At 42.0% G+C, this 13715-nt stretch overlaps 1 protein-coding gene across 1 annotated transcript in view; it reads right to left on the bottom strand.

Moving 5' to 3' along the window:
- Positions 1 to 301: 301 nt before the first annotated feature.
- Positions 302 to 13715, bottom strand: part of PTPRQ (protein tyrosine phosphatase receptor type Q) — a 199396-nt gene continuing 185982 nt past the window's right edge. Inside the window, exons 57-62 of the mRNA XM_054027278.1 lie at positions 13483 to 13617; positions 13246 to 13371; positions 11299 to 11447; positions 8221 to 8356; positions 1037 to 1160; positions 302 to 760 (exon numbers count right to left, since the gene is read on the bottom strand). Of these exons, the coding sequence (XP_053883253.1) occupies positions 723 to 760; positions 1037 to 1160; positions 8221 to 8356; positions 11299 to 11447; positions 13246 to 13371; positions 13483 to 13617 (708 nt within the window). The 3' untranslated portion in view covers positions 302 to 722. The remainder of the gene's footprint in view (positions 761 to 1036; positions 1161 to 8220; positions 8357 to 11298; positions 11448 to 13245; positions 13372 to 13482; positions 13618 to 13715) is intronic.

Here is a 13715-nt window from a genome sequence, read left to right as displayed (position 1 = left end):
TCATCAAACATGTGCAGTCACTAGCAACATTTAAAAACAGCAACCGGGTGATCACAAGTTAGCTTAAATAGCCCCAACTATCCCTGAAGAGCTACTGTGTGCTGTACAAAAGCTGAATAATCCTCGCAGTGTCAGGGGGTGACTCTTCAGCTGTTCAGGATCATGGGATGATATCCTAGCACTCATAAAACAGCAGATTTAAAACACAAGAACATACACTTAGGTAAAGATCATCATGACGGTATTGGAAGTAATCCACAAGAATTGTCAACACCCTGGAGGCCAAACTAACATGACTGAGTCAAAGAATTCAAGCTTTTACTCAAAACCAAACAAAAGAATACAGCAAATTCACACTGAATTATGCACATTAGGAATATGAACATTTTCCTTCACATTTGGCTAATTTTTAATCTTTTACAAGATAACTGGGGAAAAGGGGCATTTGTTGAGAGCACACTTTCAATTTAAATACATACTGAGTTATTTACATAACAACAGAACTGCAATCTGGGCAAAAGTATTGCTGATCTTTATTGCCTAGTGATTTGCATAAAATAATTTATCACATTTATGAAGGCACATTGATAGAAAAGGAACCATTTCAACATTTTTTTAAAAAATTATTGTTTTTAATTCATTATAAGGGGATTTGTTTTGGCCCCTGCATTTAGAAAAATACCATTTGGTTTTCAAGACCTAATAATTTTTGCTTTAAATATTTACATGGTAGTTTCTTCCCATTCAAGTTCCACATCACCTACAACAGAAACAAATACATTAAATTAAACTGCTTTTTAAATGAACATTAACCAATTACTGATAACTCTTAGTATGTATTTGAAAGAATTTCTGTTGAAAAATGTAAATAGCTTGAACAATGACTGATACCATAATCTGTGTTAAAGGGCAGCAGAAAGCCATAACTTTGCACTTATCAAGCCTCCAAGTGCTTGTCAAAGTATGCTTATTAGTACGAACAAATCAAAGCACCTGCTAGGAAAAAATAACTTTGGAACAATCTGTATCTACTTACCTTCCATGGCATCCAAAGAGTCCATCTTTTGCAGTGCTGAATAATTTACAAAACATATGGACTGACTGCTTCCCTTGCTTGTCAATAGGTCCAAAACACACTGATGCAAAAAAATATATTGTGCCTGTATGATGTAAAAGTTAGAGGTTACTTGCATGAATTTATGATGAAAAATTTGCTTTTAATAACAAAATATTTTAACACAATTTTGAATAAAAACCTATAGATGTTCTGAAAGTAATTCTAGTTTTGCAACTTGTTCCAACCCTTTGATAATGTCTTATGTCTGACCCAATTCTGATAATTATGAATGATCAATTATTAGTCTATAGGCATGTTAATTACTATGCACAGTCAAATATACAAAAATCATTCCAAACATAACTGAAGATAATAGACTGCACCACACCATTCCCTCAAAGCTAGTTATACATGAAAAAATGTGTTCAGCTTGTTTTTCAACATTTGATTCAGACTGAAGGAGCTGAACCACATATATCAAGCACTTAAATGAAGAAACTTTCCTCCCTCCTAGCATGCTGAAAGCCAGCAGGGTGCAGTCAAATGCAAAAAATCCACTAAATTCCATTCACTTAATATGTGGCCTGTTCATGACGGAAAAAACAAATAGCTTCTAAAGATAGATGCCTGTTGTAGAGGGCATTTTGAGAACCAGCTTAGAAATAAAAATGTTGACTTTCTTGGCTTTTGTGCATTGGGATAAAACTCTTAATCGTTCAAACTGTTTCTAATACATAATGAGGGTTTCATTTAGATGGTTATGTCTCTGGAATCAGTAATTCTCAAGCCACAGATAATTGAAACAATAAACTTTCAGAGCTGCTGCAGTATATAGTAGCAATACATATTTTTTTGCATATATTGTTTCCTGAAATCCTTATTGACATGATAGGGTGCTTCAAAATACCTACTGTAGTAAAGCCTTTTTTGGGGAAGATATCTTGTTCTGTAATTGATCCATCAGGCAAATATGAGCTGTGACCTGACAGACTGAAGTTACTACAACATACATTTTTTAAATAGTTTATATTATTCAGATTTTGAACCCCAAAGGCTGTAAAGTCTGTTGTGACAAAGCAGCGCCCACTTGTATGCACTAAAAATCTTTCTGAAATTCCCACTGGGGCAAGAAAAAGGATGAAGGGGAGCACATGATGTGCCAAAACCCTTTTTGTAGGGTCTTTTCCTGGGGAAAAAAATCATTCATTAGGGACTAGACTGTGCATTTTACATACAGTAGAACCTCAGAGTTAAGAACACCAGAGTTATGAACTGATTGGTCAGCCACACACCTCATTTGGAACCGGAAGTATGCAATCAGGCAGTAGCAGAGGGGAAAAAAGCAAATACAGCACAGTGTTGTGTTAAACGTAAACTACTAAAAAAAAAAGGGGGAAAGTTTAAAAAAAAAAAGATTTGACAAGGTAAGGAAACTGTTTCTGTGCTTGTTTCATTTAAATTAAGATGGATAAAAGCAGCATTTTTCTTCTGAATAGTAAAGTTTCAAAGCTATATTAAGTCAATGTTCAGTTGTAAACTTTTGAAAGAACAACCATAATGCTTTGTTCAGAGTTACAAACATTTCAGAGTTATGAACAACCTCCATTCTCCATTCGTAACTTTGAGGTTCTACTGTATAGCCCAGAGTAAGGGGCCGTGTGTCGCTGAAACACCCCTGAGGGGTCCATATGGTGGCGTGTAGAGTACAGACGCTGCACACGCAGCTAGCACAGGTGTAGATGGTGAGCCCTGGCTTAGGCAGGTAGTGTACAGTGCCCTACATTCCTGAACCCTAGGGTATATATCCCGTACAGCTCTCTACACACCCACGCAGGGGGAAGGCAGGTCTACACTGCTACTTTTAGCAGAGCATTTCCCTGCCACAGTGAAAGACTCAAGTGGGAAAAGGCTCTAGGCTGCTGGAACCTTTCTCCTCTATCCCCGCTGCTGGAGGCTTTCGCTACTGCATGTATCTACCCACTGTACAGAGTATGGTCACTGCAGCATGTAGTGACTTGTACCCTACACACCGTCACAAGTGCAGGCAGTTGCAGACAAGGTCTCGGAGAGACACAATGCCTCCCAGAGTGCCTCGGTTGTGCTGGAGGGGGAAAAGGGAGTGGTTTTCTATAATCCTTTTTAAGGTATAGCTTACTCCTTAACCAGTACTGCTGTAGGGTTGCCAACTTTCTAATCGCACAAAACTGGACACCCTTGCCATGCCCCCCGCTCTGCCCCTTCTCTGAGGCCCTGCCCCCACTCACTCTATCCCCCCCGTCGCTCGCTCTCCCACACCCTCACTCACTTTCACCGGGCCTGGGCAGGGGCTTGGGGTGCGGGAGAGGGTGAGAGCTCTGGCTGGGGGTGCAGGCTCTGGGGTGGGACCAGAAATGAGGGGTTCAGGGTGCAGGAGAGGGCTCTGGGCTGGGGCTGATGGGTTTGGACTGCAGGAGGGGGCTCAGGGCTGGGGCAGGGTGTTGGGGTGTGGGAGGGGCTGCGGGCTCAAGCTGGGGGTGTGGGCTCTGGGGTGGGGCTGGGGATGAGAAGTTTGGGGTGCAGGAGAGGGCTCAGGCCTGGAACAGGAGGTTGGGGTGCAGGAGGGTTTTGAGGTATGGGCTCTGGGAGGGAGTTAGGGTGTGGGAGTGGGTTCTAAAGTGGGGCAGAGAGTTGGGGTGCAGGTGGGGGTTTGGGGTGCAGGCTCCGGTAGGGTGGTGCTTACCTCTGTCGGCTCCCGAAAGCAGCTGGCATGTCTGGCTCCTAGGCATAGGAGCCGGGGGGCTCTGCATGCTGCCCATGCCCGCAGGCACCGCTCCTGCAGCTTCCATTGGCAGTGGTTCCTAGCCAATGGAAGCTGCGGAGCTGGTGCTCGGGGCAGTGGGTGGAGCCTCCCTGGCTCCCCCTGCACCTAGGAGCGGGAGGGACATGTCGTCTGCTTCCAGGAACGGTGCAGAGACAGGCCAGGGAGGGAGCCTGCCTTAACCCCGCTATGCCACTGATTGGACTTTTAATGGCCCGGTCAGCGCTGCTGACCAGAGCCGCCAGGATCCCTTTTCAACCAGGTGTTCCAGTCTAAAACTGGATGCCTGGCAACCCTATACTGCTAGCTGACACATAAAGTGTTGTGTATAGGGGGGAACAAGGGAGTTGAGTCATGGCCTGGCCTAGTCCCTGCCTCTCCCTGGGGACAGTGTCTCATGCACAGCCCCTGCACTCTACCAGCACCTAGAGTTAAGATTCAGGTAGACAGGCTGGCAAGGAGGGAGTCGCTACTCCTCTTCCTATTTCCCTGCACAGCTATGTTAAGCTTATTCTTAATCTAGCCCTGTACCAGCTGTTCAAAACTGCAACACAATGGCTTGCAAAAGTAAAACAATTTCAGTGTTATAAATATGGAAAGAAAGGGTGATATTTATTTTATTATATTTTATTCCTACAATTTAAAGAGAGGCTGATTTTTTATTTTTTAATCGCAGGTGGGAGGGAATTGCTTCTGTCTTGGTACCTTTTCTATGCTGACAATTTAAAACCCAAATTAGAGATCGTTATGAGGTGTTTTATAATGGAAATGTCAGAATAGCCTTGACTGCTAAAACCCTGCTTTGTTTAGGGAAACAATGGATGACCCTCAAAAACTAATAAGATTCATTCTATTTCGATCAGTCTCAACGGTGACATGGAGTATTGCACCTATTGGTTCTGCAAAACTGTGCTGGAAATGACTTGGAGAAGAACAAGCTCTCTCATGACACTGCAATATTATACCAAAGTAACAATGACAATACTTCCTGCCTTTGATCAGGTTGGAAATCAGTATTAAGAGAACAGCCTCTTGTGTTACATTTTGGCACTTCCATTTTTGGCCTCTGCCAGAATCTGTAAGCACAGAGGTGAGCAAAAGTGACAAACATAGGTTTTTAAAATAAGCCTTGACCTTATCTATTGTCTTTTTTATTTGTAATAGTTTGGTTCTGTGAGGCCTCCACTGAATGGCCTCCCACTGAGGCCATTTAGATTATTTGATTTGCAGTGAAGGGTGTAAGACTACTGGTTCCAGTACTCCTTACCACAGTAAAATCCCAGTGATAGGAGTTCTGTTGTTTTCTCACCTAGCTACATGTGCTACATTTAAACTTACCTGTGATGGTCCTCACTCTGGGGCTGGTTGGTCAGGGTTAAGGCCTGTGACTGCAGGGGGGTTGTTGGTAGGGGAGCTTGGGCCCCCCCATTCCACTGGGCTCTGAACCAGGGCCCTTTGAGTGCTATCAGTGATTTGACAGCTGAGGCTGCTTAAGGCTGCCTTCTCTGGGCCTCTTCCCATCTCCCCTCCTGCAACTGTCCCAAAGTCATGATCCGGGTTAAGGCAGTGTGAAGGATGCCCGCTCATCATAAGGCACCTTCTGATGGTGGCATCTTCTCAGGCGCCACCTGCCTCCACCCACAATATGGCCCACCCTCCTGGGCCAGCTCAGGGCTTTCCTCTGCTGGGATAGTCCAAACAAAAAATAAAGGGGATTACCAAAGTCTAGAGTTCATGGGGGGGGGAGGAGGGGAGAGGGGAATGCTTCCCTCTCCAGCTGTCTGTAGCAGGTCCTCCTTTCTCTCAGGGAGGGATCTTTGGGCAATTGTCTTAGGGAGAGATGTCTGCCTTCCCTCCACTCTCATCTGCTGGAGCTGCAGGTCGCAGGTCTGCTCTCTTCCCTGGTCTGCCACTGCCACCAAATGAGCTGTTCCCCTGCCTTTTAACCAGTGGCGTAGCCAGCTTCTAAGAGGAGGGGGAGCAAACATAAAAAAGGTGCCCCCCCCCGGCTCCTCCTCTGGCCACGCCTCCTTGGCTCCTCCTCTGGCCACACCCCCTGGCTCCTCCTCCGGCCGCACCGCCCCTCCCCCCCATGGCTCCTCCAGCCCTGCCGTGCCACCCCCATGCCCCCCCCCCTCGCTCCTGCGGCTGCCGACCACCATGCTGCGCCCCCCCCCCTCCAGCCACTTTTGGAAAGGCGGGGGAAGCGGCTGCTTCCCCTGCACCCCGCTAGCTACGCTACTGCTTTTAACTCTTCCTCCAGTAGGGAAATTTCCAACAGGTGTGGCGGGGCAGGACAGGCTGGGCCCAGAGCAGTTCCTTTACCCCTTGTTGCCCAGTGTGGGGTTGTACACCCCATCATACTACCAAACTGACATTTGCTAGAGAACAAACAGAATAGAATGGATATTTTTTTAACCCCCTACAGCCATCTATTGTTACTAGAGAACTCTACATTTTGATGCCAACCATTAATAAACAGAATAAAGAAGGGAAAAATATCCCAAATGATAAACAACCAGACCACAATATTTTCCATGTGACATTGTACGATGGTCTCAATTTTCATCCTAAGATTCCAAAATTTCAGATTTATAGGTTCAACTGCTGGAAAGGACAGACTAACTTTACACATCACCTTCATCTCACTTCTCATATTCTCCGATCCAATATGGGTAGCAGGAAAGTTTCCCAAACAGAACAAGCCTCCTTTTGCAGGGCATATCTACACAAACACTTATTGCATAGCAAGCTGGGAGGTAAATCTACAGTGCTCCAGCATGCTGCCCACTAACTGCCTATATGGACCCTTCTAGTGAACATTAAAAGTTCCCTAGTGCACTTTGCTGTACTGCTCTTTCAAACCGTGGCAAGTCAATGCACACTAGGGAACACCTAGTGCACATCAGCAGGGTCCACATGGACAGTTAGTGTGTGGCACACTGGAGCTCTGTAGATTAACATCCCAGCTAGCCTCAAACTAAGTATTTGTATAAACATGACCACAAATAGCTTTGAAACCATCAGGCTGTACTCGTCAGAATGGCAGCAGGAGACTAAATCTCAATATAAAGCACCAATAAGCTTGTAAGTCACCTCTTAGACAAAGAGGTTCAAACTGATACCACACTTTCTGCAGGCAAGGAAGAGTATGCGATGAACTAGCAACTGGGTCAAGAGTGACCCTTCCAAAGGGTCTGAACCTGCACCCATTGAAGTCTGACCCCAACAACAAGAACACACCCCTTATTAGCTCAGTCTAAGACCCGCGGTTCTTACAGCTAAGCACCCTTAATTATAGTGGTTGAGTTAGATCAAGGATCTCAAACTTTTTCATACTGTGTACTGTATCTTAATACAGATGTTATCTCATAGCCATTTCCTTTTCCATTCGTGGGTGACATCCAGACCCTATTAACGTCAGTGGGAGTTTAGCCACCTGCTTCAATGGAACCAGAGTTTCACCTCATGATTATATAAGAACCCTGAGGCAACTACAGCAATTGCTTACAATTTAACTGCTAGAAATAAGCAGGAAGAGTCAGCACCATGTTACAAGCCTGGTCTCCAGGGACTACTGGTGCTTCTCACACCACAATTTAAAAGCCTCTGAATTAGATAATACTATTAGACCTACAGGAATGAATACAAGGATTACACTGAATTGGTGCATTAAGGGCAGCTTTAAATTCCACTAAGGCTCCATGGAAAGCGGCAGCATGTACCCAGATCTCTAAGCCTAGGATAGTCCTTTTACTAGCAGTTCAATTATTGTTCTCTTAATAACTTATACTCACCTTGCATATGATTGCTAAAAATGTATCTTGTTGTAGGCCCATAGAAGTCTCTTCAAACACTTATCTTACAAATACTGAAGAGTGCATATAACTTAATTCACTTGTGTAATCTTATCTAAGTCAATTTAAAATAAGTCAGTCAATGGGACTATGGATATGGGTAAAGTTAAGCACATGTTTAAATTTTTGGAGGATGGAGCTCTATATTTATATAAACTTACTTGTCAGAAAGAAGTTAATAAAGCCAAATATAATAAGATATGGGCAAATCAGTTTGGGTTTAAAAAAATTACCTGAACCTTCACCCAAAATTCAAAATAAACCTTTTTACAAAGTCTGAGGTTTGATTTATTTTTTAAAAACACTACCTTTCATCTTTCCACTCCTTGGCTGGGAGAAGTGTCAAAGACTTCAAGAAAGCCTACTGGTATAATGCTTCCAATCCAATCGGGAGCAGGAAGTACTAGAAAACTTACAATAAGGCTGATTTTTGCTGCTCATTTTTGCAGTATTACAGAGAACAAAATGTTTTCTTAACATAGGATGTATATAAATTCTATATGTCTTACCAGGTTCTGTACCATACACATTCTCTCACTTCTCAGCTCAGCTACAAGTCCATACATGTCCACAAAATCATGATCATTTATATGTTGTGTTAAGTGATCAAGTGCAATATAAACCCCTGTTCTTCCAACTCCAGCACTGTAAAGAATATATATAAAATAAAATATAGTTTTTAAACTAATTATTTTAATATATATAATTGCAAAGCTTCAGTATAGCAGATCCAGTGGCTGGAAGTTGAATCTAGACAAATTCAGACTGAAAATATGGCTTACATTTTTAATGATGAGAGTAATTAACCATTGAAACAATTTTGCAATTTTCATCATTATTAAGTTGATGGACAAGGACATATTCATCCAATGTCTCCAATAGGAGAATCCTCCAACTCCCGTCTCAATTGTTGTATCTTGATGTACAGCAAAGAGGAGCTGTGGTGCACATTTAATGGGGCTACGTGATAATAATAATATTCCCCCTGTAACTGAACCCTTACCCATGGATTCTCCCGTAGTCATGGATTCTCCATCACTGACAAATTTTAAATTTTTAAGAGTGGATGTCTTTCTAAAAAGATATGCTCTAGGAATAATTCTGGGGCAGTTCTATGACCTGTGCTATACAGGAGATCAGACTAGGTGATCACCATGGTCCCATCTGGCCTTTGAATCTATGAATTTAAAACCTCGAAAAATAAATTTATCATGAAAAGAAAATTGGGCGAAAACTAGAATCTTTATCCACCCTCTCACTCTGGTACCTTTATTGATTGGGATAAAATGGAATCTAGATGTGAACTCTGACCTGGCTTTGGTTTTGCAAAGCCAAAGCCTGACTCATGAGGTGCAGCTAAATCAAAACTATGCTATTTAGCAAACTGTAGGAATTGGAAGGAGCCAAAAAGCTTTGCTGTTTTGAATGCAACAAAACTGCAATCACAAGGTTCTGCAAAACTGAAACTTGGATTCCTTGGCGCATTTCTATTAAAAACTAAACAAAACAAAGAGACTTCTATACAGTGAATTGTTATACAAGAAAAAACGTTTGAAAAAAGGTGGGAATAGCTAGCTAGGCTGAAGTGGCAAGTCCAACACACTTGTGGCTAGGGGTATTCTTCTTAATTAAGGGGTTTGAAAATTAACAGGGTTACCTTAAAATCATTCCCAGATTTATAAGCAAGCAGAGCAAAAAAGGCTGGGCAGGAGTAACATGATCATGTTTGCTCACCAAATGTGTGACTGCACTCTGTAAAAGCTGCAACATGTGAGAAGCTCTGCTAAGTGGTATTATAATAAATGAATCCTGTGTTTATGAGGACATGTGTTGCTGCTGCAAGGTCATAGTGATATAAGCAAGGGAACATCCTTAGTATGGGCTGTGGGCCAAATTCTCTGTCCCCTTTGCAACTCTCTGCAGTGAAAAGGAGATGGAATCTGGCCCTATCTCCCATCTGAGGACAACCACCAGCATGGGGGAGTCCTCAGAAGCATAGAGCCAGTGTAGTTGCCTCTTCCACTAGTCTCTAGTGTAGGGGTTGCGTTGGGAGCAGGGAAGAGGAGTGGCAGGAAAGCATTATGTTCCAGCAGTGGCCATTTGGTGGATAGTCTCTTAGTGGCATTGATAGTTGGAGCAAGTTAGAGAAGTCCCAATGCATTATAGGCTGAACACAGATGAGGGATGGAGCAGAGAATTGAGAGCTGAAACCAAATCGCTCAGTGTCCCCTCACACTGAGCACAGCAGAGAATCTGGAACATGGTTCTTAGCCTGAATCACTACTTCAGAATGTGCCCACTGAGTCAGTGGGGACACTGAGAGACCATCTGGAAATGTGGAAAAAACTGTATAACATGCAGACCTGCTGACCACCTTACTGAAGAATTAGCCTTGCTCAGACACTGACTCTTTGAAATGATAGTGTAATGGTGCAGAGAATGAAATCAATGGGAGCGATGAGAGCTGAACACATCTCAGAACCAGACCACTTATTTAGCTCTCCAACATATAGATTTGGGCATCTATTTTTAGGATCCAGTTTTGAAATCTGGCCTTTGAATATGAAAGGGATTGTAGATACAACCTTCTATTCCAAGTCTCCATTCTTTGCTGGTTCCCATATAGTTTCTGTCTTCTGATAATATATGATATGTAGATTTTAAATAAACTTTTCAACACTTCTTCCTTAAAGAAAACTATAATTATGGTAGAAGTCATTAAAAAGTCAACATTTGTCAAGTGTTACCACACACACATCTCCTATTTTGAGTAAATAGGAAATCTGAAGTGAACTTTAATGTGACTGTATGGTAAATACCGGACTAACTCTTTCACTGACATCATATCAGTTGGATTGCATGGGGTGGAAGGGAAAACACAAACTGGTCTTCTACCTCCAGAAAGAGTTGAGGAACATTGCTTGTGTGAAAGTAGAATGAATTATATTGTTAAAATAGAATGGATTAAAGAAATACTGTATGTTCCTTTAAGCAGGAATAAGGAATGTTGAAATATAGTTGTCAGGAAGAGAAACATTAAGGTATGAAACAATGGGTCCACTTAAGCTAATGGTGGGACATTAACAGGAGATCGGTAATAGTTAGTAAGGAAATAAGATATGTATATCTAGTCCCAGGTAAACTTATCAGTTCTGCTTCCTTTTGTTATCTTGTTAAGTTCGTGCCCTTTTATCTGTATAAATAAGATAGTTTGAGTCTTGCATGGTGCTCACATTATCTGGGTGTATTAGCAGAGCGCTTTGCTAATAAACAGACAAATTGTGAGGAAATCTGAAGTGAACTTTAATGTGACTGTATGGTAAATACCGGAATAACTCTTTCACTGACATCATATCAGTTGAATTGCATGGGGTGGAAGGGAAAACACAATCTGGTCTTCTACCTCCAGAAAGAGTTGAGGAACATTGCTTGGAAACTTGCACTGCTGCCAGGGCTATACTCTGAATAAAAGAGCAGCCTTTTTTCCCCACTGCTTTCAATCTGGCAACTTTCCTGCACACTAATATTCACTTAAATGGTATAATACTTTAAACTGATTTCATGTATGTACTTAATTCTCTGCTTACCTGCAGTGAACAACCATAGGTGTGTTATCATGTGCTCGACTTGCACGGATCAGCTTGACAAAATGGATTAATGGTGCTGTAGTTTCAGGGACTCCATGTTCAGGCCAGGCAGTAAAGTTACACTGACGTACCATCATACAATCCCCATGCTGGCAAGCACAAATTAGATACAAGTTCTGTATTAGAATTTTGAAACAGATCCATATTAGATCTAAAAGTGAACTGCACTGTAACACCTAAGTTTCCCTCGCACATTCTTCTAAATAACCTTACCTAAAGAGGAAAGTTTGAGACTTACACTGTTGTCAAATGTACTAGCATTAGGAGATAACTTCTTGTGCATGGGTTTAATGACTGTTGTTTATGGGAAACTGGCAGCAGTCCACCAATGGGAAAGTGTTAATGACCTCAGCCAGCAGGAGACTCAACTCTCCCCTTGACTTTACAAGCCAGACGGGACCTGTGTCCAATTTGCAGATTACAAACTGAAGTGTCTCCAGGTCTTCTAGTAGCTCAATGAGCAAAGCTGGCTGAAACTCAATCAGAGAAGGTGTTCCATCTGACCCTTCCCTATACTGACTTGCTACTGTCAAGGCAGCCAACTGATCCAATTCCAATTACTCTTTGGCCAGAAAGCAGGGGGAAAGTACATGTGAGCGACTACCCCACTATAGCAGTTATGATAATACATAAAAGCACAAAGTGATGACCTGACTTCTTAAGTACTGTATAATGCATAAGGACAATTTGGATCTATGTTAGTAAAGTAGGATGCGGTGACGGGGATTATGGATGCAAAATGTACATGTTGACTTGCATGGAAAAAACCTTAAATAAACAAACAATAACTCATCCATTTGTGGGTTTAAAACAAAGAGCAAACTGAAAGACAAAAATACAAGATCGGCATACTGATAAATGGCACAATTTAAGGTGTAATGTATTTTAGTGACTGCATACGGAACGCTTAGAGAGCATGACTTGTGTTTTCTGAAAGCCTCATATTGGTTAACAGATATGAATTTGTGTTTTGCCAGCATACATTTCTGGCTGCAAACCCCCTTTTACTGTGGCTGCTTCTGTGTTCTGTTTTAACTACAAAACAAATTTATCATATCTCACAATCTTGTTTTTAAACGTTTCATTGCTCTGTACTATGTACACAATGTATTCCTAGGAGTCTGATAATTGGGATGTTGCCTACTTGTTACCCCTGTTTCCACTAGTGTGTGCCAAGAAAAGATAATGCATCTTTACGTTTGGACATGGAGGGTCACATCTTAGGGTCTGGCAGAATTGCACACTATATATGTCAGTGCTGGAGGTCCAAAGGAGGCATAGGATTGTCTTGGCCACTATATGCAGGACTGATTCCTGAGCCTAAGTGCTCTTCTAGTTGTTACTGGCTGCTAATGATTACAAAAGCCTGAAACCACAGAAAGTGCAAGTGGTGTTAAGACACCGAGAGCCACTTGTATTGAGGTGAATCTCCCAGGGCTGGTTATTTCAGCTCTATAGTTCACTACTGCTGCTGATGCAGTACAAAGCAGCTGCACTGTTCCAGAGAATCTCACCCTTGGTTGCTTTATCTGGGAGGGATGCATTAGAAGGGATTTTTATCATTCCCAAATTTTTATAATTACTCCCTTCCAGAAAAGATATTGAGATAGTCAGGTAGAAACTTTGGCTCCCAGCAGATTAGAGATTCAGTATCCCTGATATTCTACTTCCTATCATCTGGGTTTCACATATCAGTTCCATGCGACAGAAACTGGAGACAATTTTCAAAAAATTAAAAATATTCAGAAAAAACAGACAATGCAATGTATGCAAATTTGGGATTAAAAGAAGAACTTTTAGGGACAGCTGAGTGGGATGGAACACATTTGACATTCACTGGGATTTAAGAGTGTATTTTTATGAAAGCATTTTTCACTTTTCCCTTACCCTTTCAATTTTTAGATCCCTGATAGTCCAGTCTATGTGAATATCTTCCACTAATTTGGTAATCACTATATCTCCAAACACTGTCACTGGTTTGTTGTCTTCTGGCCAGTATTGGTGACATCTTACCTGCAGTCAGAGGACACGGCTTATTAACAATGAACATATATAATTCTGATAGAAAGCATATATAATTGACAGTTATTGCATGCATTGTTAACTGATATGCCAGTAACTTACCCGTCCTTTTTCAAAACATTGCGTAAGCATCACAAGCGTTTTTGCTCTAGTCTCCCACACCATTCTCCAGAAATCACCTACTGTTCCTGGTAATGGTCCCTGAGTAGCAATAAACTCATTTGGACACAAGTAGCCCTACAATGAAAACATTTAATATATATGTATATACACAAACAAAAAGTGTTTGTGTGTGTGTGTGTATGACTCATAATTATGCCTGCCACCATATCAAC

The sequence above is a fragment of the Malaclemys terrapin genome, chromosome 1, assembly GCF_027887155.1.
Source record: "Malaclemys terrapin pileata isolate rMalTer1 chromosome 1, rMalTer1.hap1, whole genome shotgun sequence".
Taxonomy (NCBI): Eukaryota; Metazoa; Chordata; order Testudines; family Emydidae; genus Malaclemys; species Malaclemys terrapin.
The sequence above is the reverse complement of the archived record's forward strand: the minus strand, read 5'-3'. Positions and strand labels throughout refer to the sequence as shown.